Source organism: Melospiza georgiana, chromosome 6, assembly GCF_028018845.1.
Source record: "Melospiza georgiana isolate bMelGeo1 chromosome 6, bMelGeo1.pri, whole genome shotgun sequence".
NCBI classification, from domain to species: domain Eukaryota; kingdom Metazoa; phylum Chordata; class Aves; order Passeriformes; family Passerellidae; genus Melospiza; species Melospiza georgiana.
This window is the reverse complement of record NC_080435.1, coordinates 54,065,464-54,091,170: the sequence shown is the minus strand read 5'-3', so window position 1 is coordinate 54,091,170 and position 25,707 is coordinate 54,065,464. Positions and strand designations below refer to the sequence as shown.

At 47.4% G+C, this 25,707-nt stretch overlaps 1 protein-coding gene across 1 annotated transcript; it reads left to right on the top strand.

The window, feature by feature from the left end:
- Nucleotides 1–289: 289 nt before the first annotated feature.
- Nucleotides 290–23,008, top strand: LOC131085119 (exocyst complex component 3-like). The gene is made up of 12 exons (XM_058026957.1): nt 290–575; nt 1,912–2,506; nt 4,181–4,286; nt 7,836–7,910; nt 10,708–10,808; nt 11,794–11,886; nt 13,170–13,302; nt 14,244–14,354; nt 16,117–16,272; nt 19,238–19,359; nt 20,843–21,028; nt 22,614–23,008. Exons 1-11 carry the CDS (start codon nt 290–292, stop codon nt 21,021–21,023), a joined length of 1,959 nt encoding a protein of 652 aa, XP_057882940.1. The 3' UTR covers nt 21,024–21,028; nt 22,614–23,008.
- The last annotated feature ends 2,699 nt before the right edge of the window (nt 23,009–25,707 follow it).

Here is a 25,707-nt window from a genome sequence, read left to right as displayed (position 1 = left end):
GGTTGTGGTTAGATTACGTATGAGGTTTTTGACATTATTTACCCAGAAGAGGGAAGGATTACATAAGAGGCTGGAAGCCTATAAAAGTGTCCTCACTTGGCACAGACAGGAACCAGGTTAGACTTTTTCAAAGGCAGCTGAAGCCTGTAGCTGTGCAGGAAAAAAGTCAGAAGAAGAGACAACTTCTCTGGGAGACAGACACTAAGATTACTTTGCATAGAGCTATTTCTCATGTTTTCTTCTGATAATATTCCCAATTGGACAGAAAGAACCTGAGTCTGCTTGGATCATGCAGAAGAGAAAGCATTCCTGGGCAGCCTTTGTGGGAGGAGGCAACAAGAAGGGGGAGAAAATGAGTGGGGAAAATGCAAGAATACTGCCCAAGGCCACACATGAGGAAAGAAAGAAGCAGGAGGCAAAAAGGAAAGGGAAATTGAAAACCTTGGCAGGCAAATTGCTGAAGACTGTGGTTGGTGGGAAGGAAACAGAGGAGAAGGCTGGTGCTGAGGATGTGGCAGGGAATTTGCTGAAGAGACCAAGCTGTAGGAAAGCAGAGGAGAGAGGGACGCCTGCAGGTAACCTTGGAGTTATCTCTGGGTCCAGGCCTGGATCTCCTCTGCCCCTCCCATCCCACAGGCTCTTGTTTTTTATCAACTTCTGGATCAGGTGCTTTCCACTCTCCTCCTCCCCATCCTTCACCTGAATTCTTGTCCCTTCTGAACCCTACACTTGCTACTCTGGGCAGTTCTGAATTTCATTTTTTATTTGCTTCACAAATGTTTCTCTTTACTGTTCTTATTTTTATCTCTGCAAAGACTCCTGATGTGTCTTGTGAGAAAGATGATGTATGTGTGACTGACACCCCAGCCATGTGACTGTGCTGTTCCTCCACAGATGGGAGGGGGAGGTGGGCTGCACACAGGCTGGTTGTGCCAATTAAACGTTTCCCATGTGTTGTATGCATCGAGGCAGGGTGGGTGCAGCCTGTAGGCCCCTCCTGAATAACTTGCCAATTGCTTTACTGAACATCTTTGCATCAGCCCTTCTCCATTTCATGTCATGTTCCTCCCTCCAGTCCTGTTTGATTTAATTCTTACTTCACATTTGAGATGTTTTCATAGAGGAAAGGTAGGAAGGATATAGGCAAAACATAGTGGAAGCTCATACTCCTTTCATTCTTCACTCTACATCCAAAGTTGTATCCTGAATTATTTAAGTCCCTCTGCTTCTGGCTTTGCTTAACTTTCCCTGCATTCTCATCAAGTTCGATTTGTCCTCTGGGCTCTGCTCCAGATACCTTTGGCAAACTTTAACCCCTCATTGCTCAACCTTGTAATCTGTAAAACACATGGAAAAAGCCCTGCAGCTCTGTGAGTCTGTTGAGAGAGTACATTTAACCCTTGTTGGTTAAATGCATGTGCTGGGTAAGATGCACTGGAAACAAGCAGCACTGAAAATCTTCCTTCCAAGGGAGCTTGCAGCACTTTGGTCCTGCCAGGGTCTCTGTAGAGGAGGCAGAGAATTCCTTCCAGGCTTGGCTTTCAGCAGTTGGCTTGTTCAGATGTCCCTTCTTTAATGCTTTTTTCTGGACAGAAGGTACATTTCTTATGGAAGCATTGTATTTAATGACCCTTCATTGCTCACATGAGGAGGTCTCTGGAATGATGGTAGAAAGCTGCAGGCTTCTTCAGGCTTGGTTAACCTGGAGGAGAAAGGATGAAAGAAATTTAGAAACAAAAAACTGCTTGCCCTGAGGAAACTGAGAGGTGACAGTGCTAGACCTTAAGTGGGCTGATCTTGAGTTGATCCTGAGGAATTCTGGAATGGATATAAGCTAGATAATTCATAACTTGGGTATTAAAGTGATGATCCTATAGACCTGTAGCAGCTTGTGTTCTTATTCTGTTGCAGAGGAAACCATCTGCACATTCATTGAGCAAGGAAAATTTTTGGAAGCTTGTGACCAGATTCATAATCTGGAGCATTCTGGAAATTATGGAATGGGAAAGTGTGAATCACTTTATGTGCTGCTGGCTGAACGAATGTGGACTGTAGTGGGAGAAGCACTCAGTGGAGGTGACAGGATGCTCCTGGAGCCGTTGCAGTCAGTGGGGGAATCACTGAAGTGGGAGAAGCAGAAGGAAGCAGAGTGGCTTGGCAACAGCCTAGAGACAGACTCTGTTTCCACCTGGAGCCCAAACTTCTGGAGAAAAGATCTGGAGGAAAAGCTAATGCAGTACATGACAGCCCAGATTCCCCCGTTTGCTTCCTCTACTGACACCGATGAGACTGCCCTGAAACAGCACCTGAGTCACCTGGAAAGGACATTTGTCCCCAGGCTGGAGCACAGAAGTGATGTCTTCAGGGAAGCAGGACTGCTCGTCACCTATGCCCGCTGCTGCCATGCCTCCTTGTGCTCTCACCTTGCCACGCTTACTGACAGTGAATGTTTCAGCTTCAGCCAGAGCCTTTTAATTTATGAATGGATCATTAAAATGTACAAAAGGTACGTCTGAAGGGCTTTTTTTCCTACATTTTTTTATAGGTCAATTTTTGTTTCTGAGAACAGTCCCTGCTTCCTGACAACACAGCGATGATGAGGAAGGACTCTTGCTGAGTTTAGATTTGCCCACGGTCTCTTTTATCTTCTGTGTTCTCAGAACCAGAGCCTTTTTTCATTGCAGTACTGCCTCTTTCTAAATCCTTAATATCAGATTCAGGGGTTTACCAGAGGTAGGCAGGTATTTTTCTGCTGGACTGCTGTTGGACATGCACAGTTTTTGGCTTTATTAAGCAATTTCCTTCCTTGCATCAACCCTTTTTAACAAGGTCCCTAATACTCTAATTAGCTCAGAGTAATTTTCCCTGGCCTTTATGTCAGCATGGTGCTCTATGGATTTCTCTTGTTCTGCCCTTGGTTCTCCCACTGCTTTTTCTGGCTTGTAGTTTTCCCAGTTGTTTCTCTATTTCCTTCATTAGTGCTCAGATCACAGAAAAAACATGTAACAGATCATTAAATTCCTGCCCAAGTCTGGGGAAACAGATACGGCTTTCCCTCTGAAGAGCGGCACATTTAGGGCCCTTTGGCCCAATGTGAATTCAAAGCCTATGAGTGTCATCAAAGCCTGAAACTTTCTTGTGATTTCTTTTTTTCATGGTGGATGAGGCATTTGATTCTCTGTGTCCGTGGTTTAATTGCTACTCAGCAGCTCCAATCTTCTTATGCCTAATAGTTCTCAGTCTTTTTGGATTATTTGATTGCTTTCATCCAAGCCCACAGCTTCTCTGGTTCTTGTATTAATTACACTTATAAACCCTTGATGAGCTCATTAACAGTTCATCAGGTGGTCTCTTCCTCCAGCCAGCTCCTGAAGGAGGCAAGCTGTGTGGTGGGTACACACTGGCCATCATCAGGTACATGGTGGATGTGGTCAGGAGGCATCCCTTTTACTGCTGCTTTTAAAATGGTAAAGCTTTGGAGTAATGGATTTATTAAATATTGAAAACTTTTATTAAAGTGGAGGTGAAAAATAATGTAATTTAATTATATAAAGAAAAGTCAAATATAGGAAAAAATGTATTATATAAATGCAGAATCCCTTCAAGGAAAAAAAAAAAAACCCAAACAAATAATACAGTGACTCTATTAGTCAGATGGTAGTGAAAAGAATAGAAATGAGGAGAGCAGAGATGCCAGACTTCAGCATTTGATTTTTCCTCTCTCTAAATACCTTTACAACCTCTATGAAAGCTGCAGTTGCATGAATGCATAGATGCTGTTGTCTTGGTGTATAGCTGCTTCTTATTCCATTCAGAAAGAGTATGTGACGCTTGCAAAATTGTGCATTCATGCAAAAGTGCTTGGGAGACTCTCCCTGAGCTTAAGAAGGAATTGAGCAGCAGTGAGGGGAGAGGGGAACAACAAGCAAAACCCTTAACTTGGGCAGCAAATGTAGGAAGAAGAAAAAGAAACAGCACAAAAGAAAAGCTGGCCAAAGGCCATTGTCAAGATCTACTGTGCTGTGGCTGCCCAAGCTTGGCAAGCACTGCTGGGTCCTTGCAGGGCTGGGTCCTTGCAGGGCAGCCTGTTTGCTCGGTGTGGGGCTGTGGTGCCAGGCAGGCGATGCTGTGTGCCCACGGGATGCTGCCCCTCTGGCTGAGCTCTTGTTTCTGCACACAGAGGCAGCCAGGCCTGTGAGAGACCCGGGCACAGCCTTTCCCTTGGTGCACAGTGCCTCGTGTGGATCCTTTGGAAGACTGAGGAAAAGTTACTTGCAACTGCACGGGTAAGAACTCGGGAGTTTTACCTCAATCTGCCAGTTTTATTCCCGTGGTGTAAAATTAAGGGGTGCCCTTGTCAAACAGCCACCCCTGCTCAGGCATGTGTGGGTCTCAAGGTTTCCATCTTGACCGAGTTTCATTGCAGAGCCCAGGTGTGAAGATCCATGATTGTCTGCTGCCAAAGGGAGGCTGCCTTGTCCTTGTTCCTTAGCAAGGAAATGTTGGGACTTTTGCAAATCTCTCTTCATCCCCTTGCTGTATATTCAGAGAGCCACAATCTTCTCAGAAGCCCTTTTATCTGGAAGAAAGGGAGACTATGGGTGAAACCCACTTCCTTATTGAAGGCCATTTCAAAATGTTATTCATCTTCTCTCCAGCAGTTAATGATCCCATCATGTGCAAAGCTGGGGTTTTTTACAGCCCCTTTGCCTCAGCTGTGCAGGATATTGAGGCTGCTAAATTTGTCTCTATGTGAACCCCTCACAGTCCTCTCCAGTCTGTTGGACTGACACTGATGATGTTAGAGCAAAGATTATTTCCAGAGCTCAGCACAAGAAACTGTGCAGCTGGTGCCCACCCAGCAGCCCTCCACAGAGAATCCTGTCTTGCGATCCCACAGGTGACCCCAGCCCTGCAGCATCCCTTTCTTTTCTCAGCTAAGTTCCCTCTTTGAAGAATTCTGCTGAGACATGTGGAATACAAATGAAGCAGGGAAGATGTGTTGTGGCAATGGGGAGTTCCAGAGGAAACCACGTTATTTGGAAAACTCAGCGGGGCCTCTTTTATTCAGCTAAAGCTGAAATGCAGCAGCAGGAGTTACCACACTCAGCTCTCTTGCTTTCCATTTCCACCAGCCCCTGGGGAGGAGAGGAGGGGAAATTCCATGGCAAACTGCTGAATCATCCCTGGGAAAGTACTCTAAATTGCAGAGATTTTCCTCAAGAATTATTCCCTGAAGAACAAGAAGGTAGTCACAAACATGCAAGTAGAAGTGCCAGCTGGTGACAATATGCTTAAAGCCTACTGGTTTCAGTGTTTAAGTTCTTTATGGGCTGTTTTTAATCATTACCCTGGGGAAGACCATGTGCTCTCAAGCTCCTTTTTTAGCATTTGTTTCAATGAAGGAAGTGACTTAACTCAGGGCAGTGCCACTGAGGTTATCCTAGAGCAAGTCCCTGAGTCATTGTCAAGCCCTCAAAGATGCTGAGTAACAGTGATGGGAAATTTAACTTTTTTTTAGTTCCCTCTAATGTAATAGCTGAAGAATGCTTTTGCTTAACCGTGGGTTTTCTGTTTTCCTGATAAACCATGTGCTGAGCAGGCTCACCTCAGTCTGGTTATGAGCTTTTGTGCCATGCTGCCCTGAGGTTTCATACCACCTTGGATCCTGGAGCATCCCAGCTCTATGTGGTGCTGAGTTGTACAGAAAGAGCAGAGCTGGAAGTGCTGGACAGTGTAGCACAACATTGCTCCAGCTTGCTTCCAACCTGGCCAGCTTGGGAGCAGCTCCAGACTCAAGCTAATGAGCTTAAGTGGACATAAGCTGAGTCCATATGGAAAAATTATGGATGTCTCCTTAGCTCAGTGGCACAGCTTATAAAACCTGCTTTATCTCTCTATTTCAGCTTCTAGGGTAATTCAGCCTTCATTATGCTAATATACAGGCAGTTGCTATTGAGCAAATATCCTGCTGTTATCTCTTAACAATTGTCATGTATTATTGTGCCTAAATCACATGGTGTGCATTTTGCCACTTCAATGGATGACTAAAATTTCAGAATGAGAGGATCCTGACCAGAATAAGCTATGGCCTGTTTTGCTTAGGAATACCTGGCTTATCTTTGGGTGTGGCAGTGTGATATTTGTGCAAACTAAAAGTACTTTAAACAGAAATGAGTGCTGAGAACTGTGAGCATGTCTGAAGGTGCTGAGAGCCCAGATGCCATGAAAACCACTTTGAAACTCCAGTGTGGGGAACTCAGCTCTGCATGCAGGCAGCCCTCCCCTCAGTCTGGACACACCTGGGGCAGGGGAGCTTTGTGCCTTTGAGGTTACAAAGCTGGTGAAATGAAAATGCTGTTGCCATGAATTGGGTTGCCAGTCTGTCACCTCTGCCCTTGCTGTACTGGGGAATTTGACAAGAGTGCAAGGCAGGCCTTCCAGCATGGTGCCAGGGCTCATTCTGATGCTCATTTACACTGCCCTGCAAGGATCACTTGGCTCTGTGTCTTCTCCCCACCACCCCTGTATTTTTTTCAAATGGACAGAAGGAGGACTGAGAAGTTCATGTTCTGCAGTCAGCACAGGTGTACTGACCATCCACGGATCTGAAGCCTTGCAACATTTTGGTCAGACAGGAAGAAAGAAGAAGTAAACTGGGTCTGTTTATTACAGCAGAAGTTTTGGTCCCCTCCACATTGGAGCTTTGGTGCCGGACGTGCTGGTGTCACTACAAGAGCTACAGACAAGCAGGCTGTTTCTAATGCAGACACATAATCTGACCCAAAACAACTAAGTGCTGTCCTCAACAAGTTATTAACTGCCTTGCAGTTCCTCACTAAGCCGTGCTTTGTCCCATTGTGGGGGGCAGGCTTGAAGTGTTTGTGCAGCTCAGCAGGGATGTGCTATCTCAGCACATAGTGTTCACACATTTGCTCACAGTCAGGTGATGGCACTTGTGAGGAAAGAAATTTTTCTGGGTTGTTTACAACTGCTTGTTTGTCTTTGATTAACACTTTTCAGTGAATATGGGAGAGCAGTTTTTTTGAATATACTTTTGATGAAATTCTTCAGCTGACAGCCACAAATTTCCTAATTCATCAGGCAAAAGAGAACAAAGACCAAAATGGGAGATCAGACTTTATATTCCTTGGAGGAAGATTCAGAAATGAAAGAATAAATAAGCAAGCCAGATTTTTGAGTTTAAAGCTTCTGTAAAGGTCAGATCATGTTTTAAGCAACAAGCCCTTTCTCTGCAGTGCTAGTTTTGTTTTTACAGCCATTCAAACTAGCACAAGCCAGCCAAGTCTTGGGAAATTTCCCATCGTGCAGCCTCATGGGGCCCATCTCACCATGACAGTAGCTCTAAACACTAAGCCTGCTCCTCTTTGCACTCACAAGTCCCTGGCTTAAGCAAGGGAATGGTTTTAATTAATGCTGGCTGGTTTCTCTGGATGCTGGTTGGAGAGAGGAAGGGTGGAAAATCTCAGCTACAGTAGCTGGCAGCATGGAGATGTATCTAAGCATTGTTTTGCTGTGTGGGCGCCTTCATTTGAGCTAAGCTAACTAGGGAAGACTGTAGATAACCCAAGCTGACACTGGGATGAAAGAAAGCTGCAAATCACTTAAACTCAAACAAACAATGTAGAACAAAACAGAAAAATGTTATTAGGTCAGCTGGAAAACAGCCAGGCTTTGGGTTAAAAGAGACAGCCAAAAAAAATGGAGGCAGAAATTCATCTACTTCAAATGGATAATGAGAGGCTGGGAAACCTAACACGTTATGAATGCCATTTTATCTTAACTGTACTTTTTAATTTCCTTTTATCATTTAGAAGGAAGTGGGGAGAGCACTGAAAGAAGCCTTTGATATTGGGAAACCCCCTTGGGCAGATGCTGCAGTCATTGAGGTAAACTGGGGGGAAATGAAAAGCTCCAGTCTTTGGGGCTGTGGTGTTTTTGCACACAAGCATGTGGCTATTTGGCAAGACCCAGTTTTGCATGTCTCAGTCCAGGCTCAGTGTGTTAAAAGCCTGCAAGCTGGCTGCCATACTTAAGCTGTGTCTGTTTGCTCCCAAACCTGTTTTGGGGAAAAAAAAATACCCCCTTACTAAACCAAGGATCAGCCTGAGCTGATTCAAGCTGAAGCTGCATTTTCATACATGCTCCTGGATCTTTATGTAACCTTTTGGAAAGTGGTGGTGTGTGTTACCCAGCCTGCTCAGTGTGAGCTCTGCAGAGCACTTTTATAAAAGCAGGGAGAGCTGCTGAGCCACGGCAGGGCCCTTTGGCTGGCAGTGCAAACTGCAGGCAGGCTGCTCCTGCTCATCCCTGCTGGGACTGCTGCCCTGGCGGGTCAGGCAGTGCAGGGGCTCTGCAGAGCACAGCACAGGGCTCCGAGGGCGCTGCAGGAGCACACCTGAGGGGCACACATGTTAGCACACTGCAGAGCACACCTGAGGGGCACACATGTTAGCACACTGCAGAGCACACCTGAGGGGCACACACATGCTGGCACACTGCAGGAGCACACCTGAGGAGCACACACACTGACACACTGCAGGTGCACACCTGAGGGGCACACATGTTAGCACACTGCAGAGCACACCTGAGGAGCACACTGCAGAGCACACCTGAGGAGCACACACACTGACACACTGCAGAGCACACCTGAGGGGCACACATGTTAGCACACTGCAGGAGCACACCTGAGGAGCACACTGCAGAGCACACCTGAGGAGCACACATGTTAGCACACTGCAGAGCACACCTGAGGAGCACACTGCAGAGCACACCTGAGGAGCACACAGGCTGACACACTGCAGGAGCACACCTGAGGAGCACACATGTTAGCACACTGCAGGAGCACACCTGAGGAGCACACACACTGACACACTGCAGGAGCACACCTGAGGGGCACACACACACTGACACACTGCAGGTGCACACCTGAGGAGCACACACACACTGACACACTGCAGGTGCACACCTGAGGAGCACACACGCTGACACACTGCAGAGCACACCTGAGGGGCACACACACTGACACACTGCAGGTGCACACCTGAGGAGAACACTGCAGGAGCACTCATGCTGACAGTCTGCAGGAGCACACCTGAGGAGCACACCCTGCTGACTCGTAAGCAGCTCATACTGTGGGCAGAGGGGGTGTGGATCACGACCTGCAGAAGGATTAACACAAATCCTGGAGTTTATATGTGGGTTTAAGTGATGCTGGAGATCAGGGGCATGGCTTTGGGCTGTGATGGCTCTTTATTCTCTGCTTTCTTCCACCACCCCAGTGGCACTCCCAATTCAGGCCATGAGAGAGGGAAGTAGCTCCATGGTCCTTAGGGATGGCAGCCTCAGGCACTGGAAGCATTGCAGATCAGCAGCAGCTGGTTTTTGCTTTAGCTGGCAAGCACTGGCTTTTCTGGTCCATCTCAGACTGTGGCACCAAAAGCAGAGCTCACATCAGGGGCTGTTTCCTCCTTGCCTTGCCCTGTACCTGCTGGGGCCATGGAGCAGTGATGTGCCCAGTGATGTACCTGTGCTAGGGGGATGTTTAGCTATCAAAATGTTTTTTTTTCCTGCTGCTGGCTCACAGTGGAAAGTTTTCTAAGTGGAACTAGGACAAAGCATAGTTTGTAACATCATATTGTAACATCTGGCCATGCTTCAGCATGAGTGGGTTCACTCTGTTGTGTATGCAACTGACAGGTTTGAATGCTCTGGGGTGGGTGATGGAAAAGCCTGGATTAATAGGAAAGCCTTATGAAATTACCACCTCCTCAATTTTCTCAGGCTGACACTTAAACTTCAGATAGAAAATGATCAAGGTGTCATGGAAACTCATCAGCTGTGGTTTTCTGACACTTTGGTGTGGCTTATTTCATCCAGCCCCTTTGGGTGAGCCTTTGCATCTGTTATGAGCAGTGGAAAAACCCATTCATGATGTGAGTCACCCTTTGTCTCTGGCTGACGAGCACTGTGAGGGCACAGCATATGGGTCCATCTGTCTCCTTTTTTCCATCTGGCCCTCCTCCCCTTGCAAGCTTTTGTTTCCACAGAGCAACTAATGGGCAGCATTAAGTTGCCACCTGCTCAAGCCTGCCCGATGTGGGGTGAAGTTTGAGCTGTCTGGCACAGCCCACCTCCTGCAGACACCTGGGCCACCCAGCTGGGCTCAGTGGGGCAGGACGTGTGCTGTGGGGTTTAGCACAGCTGTGCCAGGTGTGAGGGTGGTGGCTGGGAAGGTGACACCTGCCCTCTTGAGGCATGCCATGCAGAGACCCTGGCAGAGGTGCAGGGCACACAGTTAGGTCTGCATAACCCTCTTTGTAGTGGCTGCACCCAAATTTATCTGCCAGGGTGAGTCAGGTAGAGGCACAGATGCTCCTGCAGATGGCAGGTCTGCAGAGCTGAGCTGCCAGGCTGGATGTGGCCAGCAGAGAACATCTGCAGGGACAGGCTTCTACCCAAGCTGACCACAACAAAAACAGTGGTAGCAAAGGTGTAGGGTTAGGCATTACAATAAGGCTGATGAAAAAATACATTTATTTCCATGAGGACTCTCAAACTGAGGCAGAAGTTGGTGCCTAGGGCAGAGGGATTTGCTGCAGGGTGAGCAGTGGGATGTTTTCCTGTTCACTGCATAGGGAACAAATGACTTTGGCCAGTTCTCCTCTCACACATTGGAATCCACAGATACTAACAGAGAAGACAGAGGCTGCCAGGCGAGTCAGCGAGAGCCTGGGTGAGAAGGTGGAAGCTGAGTGCCTGGAGGAGTGCCTGAGGTTCCTGGAGAGGTAGGAAGGATGCTGCTTTCCTCCTTGGTAACATTCTTAATGCTCAACAGAAAGAAACCCCGATGAAGCAGCTGGTAATGCTGTGTTCACCTGGATCTTGATGGCTGTTTCCCATGAAGCTGTTACTGACAACACAGCACTTCACTGCTCTTTGTGTGCTCAGTATTTGTAGTTGGACTAAAGCTGAGGGAACAAAGTGCATCTGGAGTAGCTGGGACAGGATAAAGCCTTTGGGGGAGATCTGGAGAGGCTCAGACCTTAAACACACCTGGGAAGAGGGGCAGCCAGGTGCCCAGGCCTGGCCCTTCCTGACCTGGCTGTGCATCCCAGGCACAGCTTTCTGCTGGCTCTGTGGCAGGGTGGGGAGATCTGCTCTGTCCTAGTTCTCATAGCAGAATGAATGTCTGCTCATCTGGCCTCTCACCACTTCCTCTGGCTCCCCTAATCTGCTTTTTGTTCTTGGGTATTTCTCTCCCCATGTATCCCCCTCAGCAGAAAATGCCAGGACTGCTGGTTTAGGTAGTATTTCAGATGTAGATTTGGTTTAAGACCCTTTGCCCTCCACATGATGAGAGGAAAGAAATTCCTATAAAATGGGTTGTGCAGAAGCCCTTTGTGAGACTGAGACTGACAAAGCAGTTCAGAGACCTTGTGGGTTATTCATACACACTGAGGCTTTGTTCTGCACCTTTATTGACAAAGCTGAGCTGCTTCCCAGAAGGAAGTGTTGCAAATCAACTCCTGCCTCTTGGTCCCTGACAAAGGTACCCAGGCAGCTCCAGGGCTCTCCCTGCTGTTCCTGTGTTTGTCTTCCCCTTCAGCTGGGCAGGCAGAGACTTTGTCATGTTGTAGATCCCACCTGGGGGATTGAAACTGTGAGATTAAAAGACAAAAAAATCACACAGTATTTCTTCAGTGTGCTGTTGATTTTAGATGTGTTATGGAGCACAACAGATTAAAGGTGCTTCTTCCTGTTTTAATTTAGCTATGAAGATGAAGTGAGAAGTTTTATCCAGCTTGATGGCTGCTCACAGATCTACAGCAGCTTACGAATCCTGGAGAGTTGCTGCCTTCTCAGGTTAGAAAGCAGAGCCTCATGCCATGGGGAGCAAAACGAGTTTTCTGCTGCTCTGATCTCCTTCTGACTGGTACGAGGCCAACCTTGACCTCCAGCTGGGTACGGTCATCCAACCCCGTGCACACCAACCTTTAAACATGGAGGAAGCCAGCTGCTGTCAGCAGCACTCCTGCAGAGCTGCCCTGGCCGTCCCAGCCAGAGGGAGGCTGAGGTGGGGCTGTCACTGCGGCCAGGCCCACAGGGCTCTCTGCCTGCTCGCAGGCCCTGCAGGTGCAGGGTTTGCAGCCATCTCCCCCTTCCTGCACTGAGCAGGAGACAGCAGTGCTGTGCCATGTGTGGGGACACTACCCTGGCTAACCCCACTGTGGGTTGTGATGTCCTTCCTTTCCCAGGCCTGATCATCCTCCAGCAGAAAAGCTGCACAAAGGTTATGCTGAGATGTGTGTGCTGCTGCACTTGGTAGGTGCAATCTCAAGTGCCTTGCTGAATGAAACCCCAAGCAATATGCCAGGCACTCCCTGGGGTTGCTAGGAAGGAGGGAAGCAGTAAAGCACAGAAGGGTGGAGGAGGATGTTTGCACCTACAAGCTAATTTCAGAAGCACTTGCAGCATCGGAGAAAACAAGGTTGCTTCTCTTCTTCCTGTGTAAAATTATCCAGGGATCTCTGGAGTCAGCAAAATGCCAAAATCCAACATATGCATGGTGATTACTTGACATCAGAGCCTTGTGTTGAGCCTAGGTAGCTGCTTTGTTTGCTGTATTTGCATGTTGCTGATGCTGGATCCTAGACTGAATACTTATGAGTCTCTTTTATGTAATCCTTCACAGCTTTACTGAGAATGAAGTTGTACACTGAGCCTTTCCAGAATGTAGGATGTCTGGATTCAAGCTGGTGATAATTTTAACCAGGATTTGCTGACTGGAAGACTGTTCTGATGGAAGATAATTGTTTGTCCTGTATTTGTAGATTGTCAAAAAAGGCACATGGGATGCTCACCCAGACTCTGTTTGTCAAGGCTGCTTCATGTTTGCTCATTTTTAAAAATATTGGAATTTTTATTGATCTGGTCTCACTAGTGATGGGTACAGGTGACATTTGCATGTCGTGCCCTTGTGGCAGTGTCTTAATGAGCACAGAAATGCAGGTCACTGAGCTAGCTTTGGACCTGAGCATGTGCCCATTCAATGACCCCTGTGTTGGTTACAGTAGAAAGAGTTTTGATCTGAGAGAATAGCATGATTTGATCTGATCAATACTTTCCATATTTATTTTTTTAAACAGAACTGTCTGGCATAAGTTAACATACATTTGCAGTGTCAGCACTGAGCAGAATGTTAAGGTGAATGGATTTCTACACAGGATGGAAGATGAGGTTATGGAGCATTTTCTGCAGACCATCACTACTAAAGTCAAGGTATGGAAGACCCATTTTAATTCTGACTCTTTGCAGACCATATGGCTGGCATGCACTTCCCTCATGTCCTGATTTGGAAAAGGTGAAGCCATAGTTTGGTCTTCAAGCCTGGTATTCTCCTCTGCCTTGTCAGAATCTGTATGTGGACAGCTTCACATTTTCCAGTTTTGGGACCCCAGTTTCACTGTTTGTAGTGTTTGCTGTTGTGCTGCCCAGAGCCCAGAAAGCTGAATTTCACCTGGTACCCATTAATTCCCAGCAGCTGGGCATCTTTCCAGGACAGTGATAACTCACAGAGCCCAGGGCTGTGCTGGCTAGTCAGGATGTAGAGAAGGCTGACCAGAAATGTGTCCCTGCCTTGAGATAAAGTCCCCTTCCTTCATCCTTTCTAGTATCAGTCTGTTAGCCCAGGCACTGTTCACCCTTGTGTCTGGAAAACACAGAATTCCAGGCTCCTGACAGTGTGTGATCCTGTGCATTTCCCTGGGAAGCTCCCCTGGGCATCTCCAGCCTCATTGCTCAGGCTCCCTCGGGCAGGCTGGAGGCAGCAAAAGGAAAATGACAAGAGAAACTCTGGCTACGCTGTGCAGCTTTGGTCCCAGAGCTCATTGCCAGTGTGTCCCACGGGCCCCCACATCTGTGTGGGAACTGGGGGTGGCTCTGACAGAGCACCAGCAGCCCTGGGGGGAACAGGAGGCCCAGGGCCCAGGTTTTCAGTCTTCCAGGTTTGGGCTTAAGATCTTAGTACATCCTTCCTGAGTTGGAATAGTTTCTTTCTTTCATGTTTTGATTTTCTTTGAAATAAAAACACAGGATGCTGCAGTTGGTGGAGAAATCTGTTTCCAAGAGCAGAAAGAGCAAAGACACAATAATCTGTGTCTGTTGTTTGTTTGGTGTCTCTACATGTGCACCCTTTGACTCTGTCTGTTTCTTTTCCTCAGGGAACACTGAAGGACCACTTCAAAAAGTGTGACAGTGGTTTTGACCACATCCTTGAATGCTTAAAGCAAAGCTTTTTGACCTTTGGGAAGAAAAAAACAGATATATATGAGGTAAGAAATAAGTAAGACAGTGAGAACAATATGTTACTCAGGAATCATCCTACAAGAAAGATTGAGAGGGATTTTTTTCCAAGGACATGTAGTAAAAGGACAAGGGGGAATGGATTCAAACTAAAAGAGAACAGGTTTAGATTAGATTTTAGGAGGAACTTCTTTGTTGTGGGAGTGTTGAGGTGCTGGCAGAAGTTGCCCAGAGAAGCTGAGGGTGCCCCATCTCTGGAAGTGTTGAAGGCCATGTTGGATGGGGTACTGAGCAACCTGCTCTGGTGGAAGGTGTCCCTGCCCATGGCAGGGGGGTTTGAACTAGATGATCTTTGAGGTATCTTCCAACCCAAACCATTCTGTTCTGTGAAATCACTAAAACTAGTAATTGAACATTTGGATGGCACAATACTAGAAAATTAAACTGCAGTTTTCTCTGTTGTCAAATGGGCTTTTAAATATCTGGTGGTCTCAGTCCAGTACCTCTATCCACCAGGGTTGGGTAGTGACAGCTGGGACCTCCCTGTAATTTCAGCAGAGAAACCAACAAGTGAAGAAATGTGGAAACTGAATGTACCTCCCAAATACAGAGGGGAATGTTGGGCTCCCTCCTCTCCTACCATTGCTCCAATATAATTATTTTGGAAATTTTCTCAGCTTCTAATGTGTTTCAACCTTATTTGTGAGGATTATCGATCCCTTTGATGTAGAGTGGACAGAGTGGGGTGAAAAGTCCAAATTCTTAAAGGGCATAGTGTCTCATGGAGAGTAATTGGCAAACAACCTCACAAAGTACCCAAGTTTTTTCACCTTTACAGTAGCCTAAACAGCTTTTATAGGATCTTACAGCAGCCTTGAGTCTATCTCTTCAGCAATGAGGTTGGTACCTGGGGAATTCTCTCTTTTGTGCAGGCTGGATTTGCTGTTGCTACATGTGCAATGTGTCCTCCTCAGCATGGGACTCCCAGGTCATCAGTCCCTTTGTCAGCGATGATTTTAATTAACATTTTGCAATATGGAAAAAGTAATGGAAGAGAAAAAAGTAGGATCTATTCTGCTGTTGTTCAAAGGCTGTCACTGGACATCATGTCACATTAGTGCTGGGGCAAGCAGCAGCTCAGTGGTGAAGCGCTGTGCCAGAGCTCTCTGTGCCTTGCTTTGTCTGTTTGGGACAGAGCTGGGGATTTCCTGTACCTTTGGACTGCAGCCTAACCCTGCTCTGATTTCAATTGCTAACCAAATGTGGTTTCTGTGCAGCAGCCCACCCCCAGCAGAAACACTCCCTGTCCCTGTCAGGCACTGCATGGCTCTGCACTGGGGTTCCTCAGCCAGTACTGGGAGCTAAGAGGGAGCTGCCCAGGTGACTTCTCTGTGCCCAGCCACAGCTGTGTGCCCCAGGGCCCTGTGTCAAGTGTAGATGCTGGAGGGAGGCTGCATCTGGCTTTGTCTGCAGCCCAAGCTCCCCCCAGGTGATAATTTGTGAGCCAAGCCAAGTGTTGCTGCAGCTCTGGAGTGTGAGTGACCTCTGGCTCAGCTAACTGCTCCCATTGCTTTTGATTTGATGTCTCCACACTTACCATCAAGCTTTGTGATCCACATGCTGCTTGGAGATAGTCCAAGTGTTGGATCAAGCATTTTAAATTAATATTTAAGCAAAGAAATGGGGCAGCCATCTGCATGGGCAGAATATCTGCTCTGTGCCATGGTACAAGTGTGGCTGGGCCTTGCTCAGTGCAGGGAAGTTAATCTGGGTCTCTTTGCTCTGGAACAGGCCCTGGTCAAGGCTGTCAATGCCATCCTTGTTACAGAATACATGCAGGCCCTCCTGACCACGCCCAGAAAAACATCTGCTATGCAGAGGAGGAGGATTGTCAACAAGATAGAAGAAGATCATAGGATGATGCAAACCATCTTTAAAGAGTGCTTAGTAAGTCTTTGATATGGTTACAGTTTTGCTCTTTATCATCAAGAACAATACCAGCAGAGGAAGAGACTCTGAAGACTGCAAAAAAGCTTAAGAATTTTACCACAGGGGTATCAAGCTTCACTGAAATGACATTCAGATATGCTGACAGCTCTTCTGATCTGTCAGAAGCTGTTAGCTCATGGTTTTGAAATGTGTGACTGGAAGATGCAAGTTTTGCACTGCTGCCACTGACACAAGACTGAGGCGTGCTCCTCTGAGCTGGTGAGACAGCTCCAGAGCTGCCAGCTCCTCCATCAGCCCTCTGGTAGCTGGCATGGGGTGGCAGTGCTTACCCTGGAGCCTCTGGAGTGATGAAGCAAACAGCTCCCCACCTCCACCTGCTCTGTGCATTGCCCTGTAAGGCTGCTCCTCCCTGGGCATGGGGTGTGCATTGCCCCCCCTCCATCCAGCCTCCTCCCTCCCCACAGGCCCTTCCCAGCTCCTCAGAGCTGGCATGATGGCTGCCTCAGCCATTTCCCTGTGCTCTGGCATTTCCTCATGGCAAAACATGCTGATGCTGTTGTGGTTGCTGACGGCTGTGGGGAGGAACGAGTCTTCCTGCAGGGGTAAACACCTCACACCATTAGGAGGTGAAGCACATTGCAGAGGATTGGGTGTAAAAGCAGAGCCACACCTCTGAAGAAAACTTGTGCAAAGTGCTGGTTCTGATTTGCAGAAACAACTTCAGAAGCTTTAAAAGTCTCACCTCATAATCTGGTGTAATTGGCAGTGCTGCACAGAGCATCTGTGGGTGCCACCAGGCTGTCACACGAGTCCCTGGGTTACCCAAGGGCCAGGACTGCCCTGGCAGCAGTGTCCCCTCCTTCAGCTGGTGCAGTTGGAGAATCACTGCTGTGCAATGTCCCTGGCATGGCTCCTTAGCAGATGCAGGCTGAGAGTGCCCAGGCATGGTGCTCTGTAAGGGGCTGGGCTGAGCAGCACAGCAGTGGTTGCAAAGTCAGTTTGGTAACAGGACTCAGATGTGACAGCATCTAAACCCCTTGGCTGTACTGGTTTTAATGATTTCACAAATGCTGAGTCATTCTGACAACTTGCCTATTTAAGTGCTAGGGACTGAAAATCTATTTTCTCATAAATGAGTCCCTTGCAAGCCATATGTCAGCAATTCTTACCTTGTCCAATGAATAAAATGAAATAAAAATGATTGTCTGTAGGCTTCTCTAAAATCCTCTCAGACCCATTACAATTAATGCATTAGATTCATGGCAGAAAGCTGGGAGCTGCCAGTGCTTTTAGCTGAATTCCCACCTCTCTTGGAGTGATCGATCACAAATGAATTAATGCTTTCAGCAATTGAGACATGGGGAATAGCAGGAGGGTTCTCTAATCTTAACTCTGAAGTTTACCAGAAATGCTGTGCTCAGCATCAGCTTTGGATGTAATGTGCATGGAACAGTGCAAAGGAAATAGAGGAAATCTAATTATCTATTAAAACCCTACATTGAGCTTGGGTGAAAAAGAGCTGCATCTGGTTAGAAATTTTCCCCAGTGTCCTCAGTGTGTGCACTTTCTTACTTGATGTGAGAGCACTGAAAGCCTTGGAGGTGAAATGCTCGAGAGATTGCAGGGGACAGCCTGCTCCTCAGTCATGAGGCTCACGGTTATGCATGCCAAATATGAACTCTGCTGCAGACTGAGTTTATCATGCAGTTGTTGCACAGGCTGCTCCTGCTCCCTGCCCTGTTCTGCCCTCTCTCTGGGCTTTTCCTTCCCCTCTGCTCTCAAAACACATTAGGAAATACCTTGCTTCTCTCCTAAGAGCAGTACGTGTCAAAGGCACTTAAACACTGCTGACAAAACACCTCTTTTTTTCCCCTTTAGACTGCAGGCTGTTTACCTCTGACCTTGCCTGCCTATGCAGTGCTTAACTAAATCTGACGCCTTCAAATTAATTAGCATTTTGTAATAGTGAGCTTGCCAAGTATGAAGCTGTACAGTACCAGTGCCTCAGGAGCTGAGTACAGCTTGTGCACTGAGCAGAGCTAGACATGCTGTGTGCCTGCACTGCAGGGGGAGAGGGGGAAGGCTGTCTTCAAATATTATTATTATTTTTAATTTATGTTCATTGCAGAGGAGCTGCATGGATAACGTGACCAGCTGTTTCTAATGCCCCCTGCAGATCAGGAGAACCTGGGCTTCTCCTGCCCCATCTTGGCAGCCTGTTCTCCAGGTTTGCTTTGTCACACTCTCTGTTGATGTGGTGGCATCAATAATTCAGGGAAACAATTAAATTGCATTACTGCACACGGAAAATGTGAGCAAGACCTGGAGCTCTCTTCCTGGTGGTTCATCTGCATTCTGCTTCTCCAGCTCTGCTGAAAATGCTGTGTGTTTTTTGATGAGACTTTTTTCTCCTGTGTGCTGTAGATTAGAGGGAGATCATTGTGTGCAACATCTACCAACCATGTCATGTTTTCTACACTGTCCAGCCCTGTTGCCAACTTTTTTCTATTAGAGGATCTATGCTCCCCCTAAAGTTGCTTTTCTGTCCCTGGGCTTGCTCTGGGGGGGCAGAAATGCCATCATGTTTGGCCAACAAGGCTTGTTTTCACACAGTCAAGCACAGGGCTGTGCTTACCTTCAGGGGCAAACCACATACCACAAGAGGAAATGGCCCTGAAAGGAAAGGCAGTTTAAGGAAAAATGAGGTACATTTGCCAGCTTTGCCTAAGGAAGTGCAAGAGAGGACTCTGCACTGCTGAAGAAGCCACCCTGGAAGCAGTCTGTGGCCACTCCCCAGGTCCTTTTCTGCTATCCTGTGGGGAAAATCAGATTTCTATAAATGCACAGACACTCCTGCAGAGCTTCTAACCCACACAGAGAGATCCCCAGTCTGACATGAGTCCAGCTCTTAATGTGCTGTCCTGTTTCTCCTGCCCTGAACACAATATTGCTTTTCTCCCAGGGTCCTGCAGCTGGCTCTCTCAAGGATCCAATAAAAGCAATTTTAGAGCTTGTTCAAACTTCTGATCCTGAGGGGATGAAGATAGCACTTCTGCCCATTCTTAAAGAATTTCCTGACCTCAGGTAATGTCTTTGATTGCTTTGACTTCTGTACTTTCGTACATGATCACTTGAAACCAGAAAACCTACAGCAATATTAGTCCTGTGATACTTCTGCAGTGTGTTGGGCCAGGCACAGTGACCCTTTGAATGTACTCACTGGTGCCTGCTTTATATCCTTGTCAGACATGAACTGCTGAAGTTGACATGTCCTCCTGTAAAGGTGGAGGATGGATGAAATTGCTGTCAAATTTCTGTCAACAAAGCAGAAATGCTGTGGAAAAGTACTACCTTAATGCAGAATTTACAGGACTATATGTGTCGAATGTAGGTTTCAAGAACATCCTTAATTTGGGCATTTCATAACTTCCAAACACTTGGCTTCTGGCTTCAACACTTCACCACACCCTCTATAACTATTTTCAGAAGTTTCAAGGTGTATTCAGCAAGAATATACACTTGTATTTCTTACAGAAAATTTAACAGAATTTAAACACAGGTTTTATTAGGAAGGAGAGATCTTGGATAACTGCATTTTTTCCAAAGCCTGTGGTTTACTGCATCTATCTTTTGTTCTATGTGCTGTACCTGTGTTTTTCCAACTTAACACGATTGCAGTGTAAAACTCTCTGTCACAGGATGTTCTGAAGGCCAAAAGTGTGAATACATTCAAACGTGGGGCAGACAATTTGTGGCAGATAATTACTTCAGTGCCTATTCAACATGACAGTCATCAGATAAACCTGCAGCAAGGGAAGTCTCTAGATTTCTGTAGGAAAGACTGCTATGGGCAAAGAAAAAATAAAAAGAAAGAGAGATTATGTTATGCTTCATCTGGTTTCTTACTTCTTTTTTACTTTACTACTTTTGAAGATGCTATTGAGCTAAAAAGCTGTTTATCTGATACAGCATAGCAATGATATATATATATATACATATACATACATAGTATAGGAAGTGGGCATAGAAAGTTCTCAGAAGACCCAGATCTCAGAGGGGATGTGGTGTGAGTGGATGCACTGTTGCTGACTAAAACAGATTTCTCTGTTTCAAACTGTTTGGCTTGTACACATTTGCCTTATATCCAATACAGTATTTCCCTGCTCAGGGGAATAGAGCTCTGTAGAACACAAATGCTGTAACCTTCCAGATGAACAAGAATTGGCTCCATTTGAGGGGAGAAAAGATATCAAAAATGCCTCCAAATGGTCAAATGTAGAGTTATCTGAATCCTATTATGATAGATACAGGTCTTTTTCTAGGAATAACCTAAACTGAATATTTTCAATACTTCACAAGGATGTTGTGGGCTCTGGGCTTGGGACTTGTGAGCTCAGCCCTGTCCCACACATCTCTTGGGATATGGCATCCCCCTTAGATAGCCAGAGGGTGTCAAAAAGCAGCTTCCAGTCTTTGGTGTGGTCCAGCAAAACTCAGGGATAGGAAACAAATGTTAGGGTTTTTTTCTTGGCTTATTCACTAACTGTCCTCTTGTCCTTTTGGAAAGGAAGGAACATCTGAGTGCAGTGCTGGACATCAAAGATTCACTCAGCCGAGATGACAGAACTGCTCTCTTGAAGTCATTTCATGATAATTGCAGGGAATCAGAAACAGAAGCAAACTTGCTTTTTGCAGATATAGAAGTAAAACCTAGAAAATGTGGACTCTGTGGCTGCCTCTGCTGTTAGCAAAGGTGGGTGTGTGTGAGTGTGTTTGTGTGTAAGGTGTACCTGCCCAGGCACACTTCTTACAGGGAGGTGGAGCTGCAGCCTCACCTCCCCAGGGCCCTCATTGCTCCATGCACTGGCTCTACTTCCCTCTCTCTCCTGCAGACTTCCACACCCTGCAGGATCGTGTTGGAGGCAGTGCAGGGTGCTGAATTCTTAGATGAGTGATTCAGGTTACAGCAGGGACAAAGGAGAAGGCAGGGCTGGCTCTTCCTCCCCAACTTTCACTCGTGTCTGTGTGTCCCTGCAGCAAGGTCTGTCTGCAGCATCCCCTCCCTCCCAGCTCTTACCCTCTACCTGGGCACAGTCTCCCAGGCAGGTGCTGTTGCCTTCTAGCAGGACAAGCCAAGGAGGAACCTCTCTGTGATCCTCCTGCTTCTCTGGTGCCGAGGGAGGGACATGTGAGCCCCACCACTGCCCCCTCCATGACAGCTGCATTAATTCAACCAGGCTTGGCCCTATTTAGCTGACTGAATACTGCTTAGTGGAGAACATGTATCTATTTTCTCCACTTTAAATAATTGACGATTTCTTGTTACTCCGAAGTTACCCAGCTCCAGCTCAGAGGTGGAGAATTTTGTTTTATGTTGGCCAGGTCAGAGCCCTCAGCTATCAGAAATAGTCCTGCTCAGTCAATAACTACAGATTGCCAGCAGTTACCTTCTGTTGCATAAGCTGACTAGACTGAGGCTGAGAAGCACAGTCCCTCTCCTCCTCCCCTCTCAGGTGTCACTATTTATTTATAGTTACCCATGTTAGCAGATCAGGGATGAGGTATGCAGGACTCTGCCCTCCAGGCACAGGCAGACAGCAGGCTGCCCTGGTAGCAGAGAGAGAAAGCAATTAGAGAAACAATTAATAAGCACAAAAGCTTCCCCTCCTAATGAAAACTGATTCTGATATAATGAACTGGCTGTCAGCTACTCATGTTTATACCCTGCTTTAAAGAAATTACCCATAGTGTCACCTTTGCTTTAGTAAAGATATTGAGGAACAAGTTTTTAAAGCGTTGTAAGTCCCTGAATCTCCTGTTTGCTGAAATTCCCTGGGAAAATAGGCTCCCAAATCCCAGACCCAGCTGAGTCTGCAGTGTGGTGGACACGCATGCCTGGCACAGTAAAGGTGAAATCAGTTATGGGATGTGCCACCTTCCTCCTTCCATGCCAGCCCTGTGATTTTGCTGCCATGCTCTGGGGTGTGACCTGTAGGCTTGCTGGGAACCAGCTGCTTCCTCCTAGCCAGAAACACATTTCTCCCTCCTGTACATGGAGGTGGCAGGACTTTGGAAGAACACTGCTTTTGGTTGTTTCATGTCAGCACAAAATATCCTTCCAGAAGAGGAGTGAGAAGGTTTGGCTGGGGAGGGCAGGCAGCAGTGGGGGTGCTGCCCAGGGATTTTGTTTAGCCCAGGAAGTGAGGATTTCAGCAGGTAAGTGTGGACATAGCTTCATGCAGGAGTGTGCACAGGAGGGATGTTTCTGCTGTTTGACTCTTGCACATGTTCTGACGAGTGCCATTTAATTACCCAGCTTTTTTCTTGCCTTCCCTCAGGCCTGCTGGGAGAAACATGACGCCTTACTCTACTGTGCCAGTGTCTGCAACCACAGCTCCTTGAAAGCTTCACATGCAGCTGGATGCATGGAGAAGCCTGTCAGCCATGGAAGACAAAATTTCTGCATTCTTGCAGGAAAACCATGAGGCTCAAATCCCAAGTCCAGGAGGGAGATGAATGGGATATGGTTGAAAGACATTTCTTCAAGATTTCCTAGAGACTGCCATTCAGCTGAGTCCTGGTGGTTATTCCCAGGTGTCATGGTTTGACCCGGAAACAGGATTTCTGGGATGCTGTGGATGGGGCCAATGAGTGCTCAGATTTGAATATTGCCATCTGGCCCAACCACTGGGCATTGGATCCACCTCTGAGAACACAGGGTAAAAGCAGGGCTCTCCCCTTGGCAGTCTCTCTTTGGATTTCTGGTGGGAAGGAGTTGGGTCTCTCTCCCCCGGCCCAGTTGCTGGCTGGGCGGGGAGAGGGGAAAAGCCATGCGGCCCAGCCCAGGAGAGGTAGGCCTGCCCCCCCAAGGGTGGAAGGAAGAAGTAAAGAAATTCCGGGAAGCAATGTGCAGCCTGTTCTCCCCCCTTGGAGACAGACAGAGAGAGAGAGTGCAGCCTGTGTTTGTGGCTGTTATCTGGAAATTCAGTAAACATGTGCTGGCAGCAGGCAGCCCAGCTGAGGAGATTGGGTGGGGGGTGTGCAGCCAGGAGTCCAGTCGCTTGGAGAAGTTTTAACCCTTCTGGGACAATGAAAACCTTACAGAACATTAACCCTTCCTAGATGAGTGATGAAGGTCTGGACCAGAGGGAGAGAGAGTGAGAGATGTTGGAAGAATGGAGAAGAGGGAGTGGCATTTTATGCTGGACTCTTTTGTGTAGCCATGGACAGAGCCATGTTTCCATGTGATACAGAGACTGAGTCCAGGGGGAGAAATGTCCCAGAGCCAAAGAAGATTCAGTGTGGGTACCCCTCGGCCCCAGGGGGTATATAAAATATGGGGGGGGACAGATGTCCCAAAGGTTAGATGCTGTGTTTTCTGGAACTGGACAAAGCATCCTTAAAAAGACAACCCTGGAAGCAGCCCTGATTCTTGTTTGGTGGTGAGAGCACCGGAACAAGGACGGAAAAGGCCACCATGACACATGGAAGGACTTCCTCTCCTCTTGAGGAACTGAAAGTTGAGCATTCTAAAGGGTGGTGCTGGACCCAGAACTGGTGATTTTGGAGGATGTATTGTATTGGGAATTTACGGGGGAGGAGGAGGAGAGTGGTTTTGTGAGGTTTTCATTTCCCTTGTGTTTTCTTTTTTTTTTTTTTTTTCTTTTGTGTGTAGTTTAGTAATTGTTTTTTGTAGTTTGGTTAATAAACTTTTCTTTTTTTTCAAGTGAGAGCCTGCTTTGTTTATTCCTGGTCAAAATCTCACAGCAGACACCAGAGAAGGTGTATTTTCATGGGGGCTCTGGCTTTGCCAGGCCTAAACCATGACACCAGGATGTGGCAAGTGTGGAGGAGGTTTTCCCCTCACTGACTTCCTCTCTGTTTCCACCTCTTGTTCCATGAAATCTCCAATGATATTGGGACTGCTGCACCACATGGTGTCCCAGCATTGCAACCTCCTGAGGGATCCAAGACCTCTGTTAGGGAATATTGCCTGGCTGATTGTGCTGGCAATGCCTGCAGGTCTGGGTGCCTCAGTTTACTCCCAAAGCCTGACCTGCACCAGGAGGGTGCAGACAGAGCTGCCTCTTCCCTCTCTCATGAAGGCTGTGACCTGCTTTGGGGGCAGCCTGCCATGGTGAGGTGTGGGATGGGGAGCACCTACTGTATATGTTTTACAGCTGGCTCAAGAGCATAATCTTGCATTAATTTTTATACCTCAGTTACTGGAAGTTTCCTCTTGGAGACAGAGGAGAAAAGCTCATGGGAAGCAGGCAGTAAAAGGAGCTGTTTGTCCCAGCCTCTGGGCAAGGTCTCTGCTAGTTTTCAGATGTAAATATGCAGTTCTGAAGGAAAAACACTGATTTTCTTCCTCGTTGTCTATGGACTAGTCACAGACCCCAAGCGGGATGTGCTTCAAGGCCCTCCTTTGCTATTGTGTGAATATAGAACATTACTGCTCCTCTTTGACACCATAACCAAGCAAAAAACTCTACATCAGATGTGCCAGTGCTTTTCTGAGCAGCCATTCCCCCTCGAGTCTGCCACCCTCACAACAAGAAGGAAAATTTGTGCATAACCTGTCAATGTCTGTAGCAGGGGACAGGTCATGCCCTGGTACCCTGAGAAGTGCAGGTCCAGCTGGGTGCTGCCACATTCCCCGGGGACACAGGTGCCCCATCCCAGAGCCCTCAGTGCAGATGGGGCCTGGGAGCTGGAAAGGAGCCAGGGCAGGTTTGTAATTGTCGTTGGCTTTGTTCCAGGTGCAGTGCTGAGCATGAGGTGAGTGTCTGAGAAGGAAGAAACAGGTTGCTCCATCTCCAGGGAGTCTTCTGGTGCTTTTAGGGCACCAGGAGATCTTGGCTTTGTTACACTTCATCCCTCATGTCACTGAAGGGCAGTGAGAGCATCCCATGGCCTGCCTGCCCTTCCTGACTGCTCAAAAGGCCAGTGCTGGTGTCCCTAACATTTCATAGCTGCCCATTGTGGCTGCAGTGAGACCTCCCCTGGGATGTGGGAAGGCTGGGGAATCTGGGGGAGCTGCAACCTGGCTGGGTTGGGCTGCAGGGCTGCATGAGCCCCTGCCTTCTGAAGGTTGCCAGCCCTGCCAGGCACGGTGGGCCAGTCACCCTCCCCTCGTGCTGAATTGCACATTTTTTCAGGGAAGGGATGTTAGACCTGGATGACAGACCCTGTTGTGATGGCAAGGTCAGGGTCAGCCTCTGCCAATGGGGATTTCAAGCAACAAGCCTTCCAGAGAAAGTAAATAAAACCCTCTCTGACATTTCCATCACTGTTGGGTTAAAAATAATCCTTCAGCATGTGGACAGCTCTGGCCATGCACACGTCGATGTGTGTCTGTGCTGTTTGACATCTGCAGCCACACAGGGGTGTGTTCTGCTGGGAATCAGCAGCTGGGAGCCCTGAGGGGCA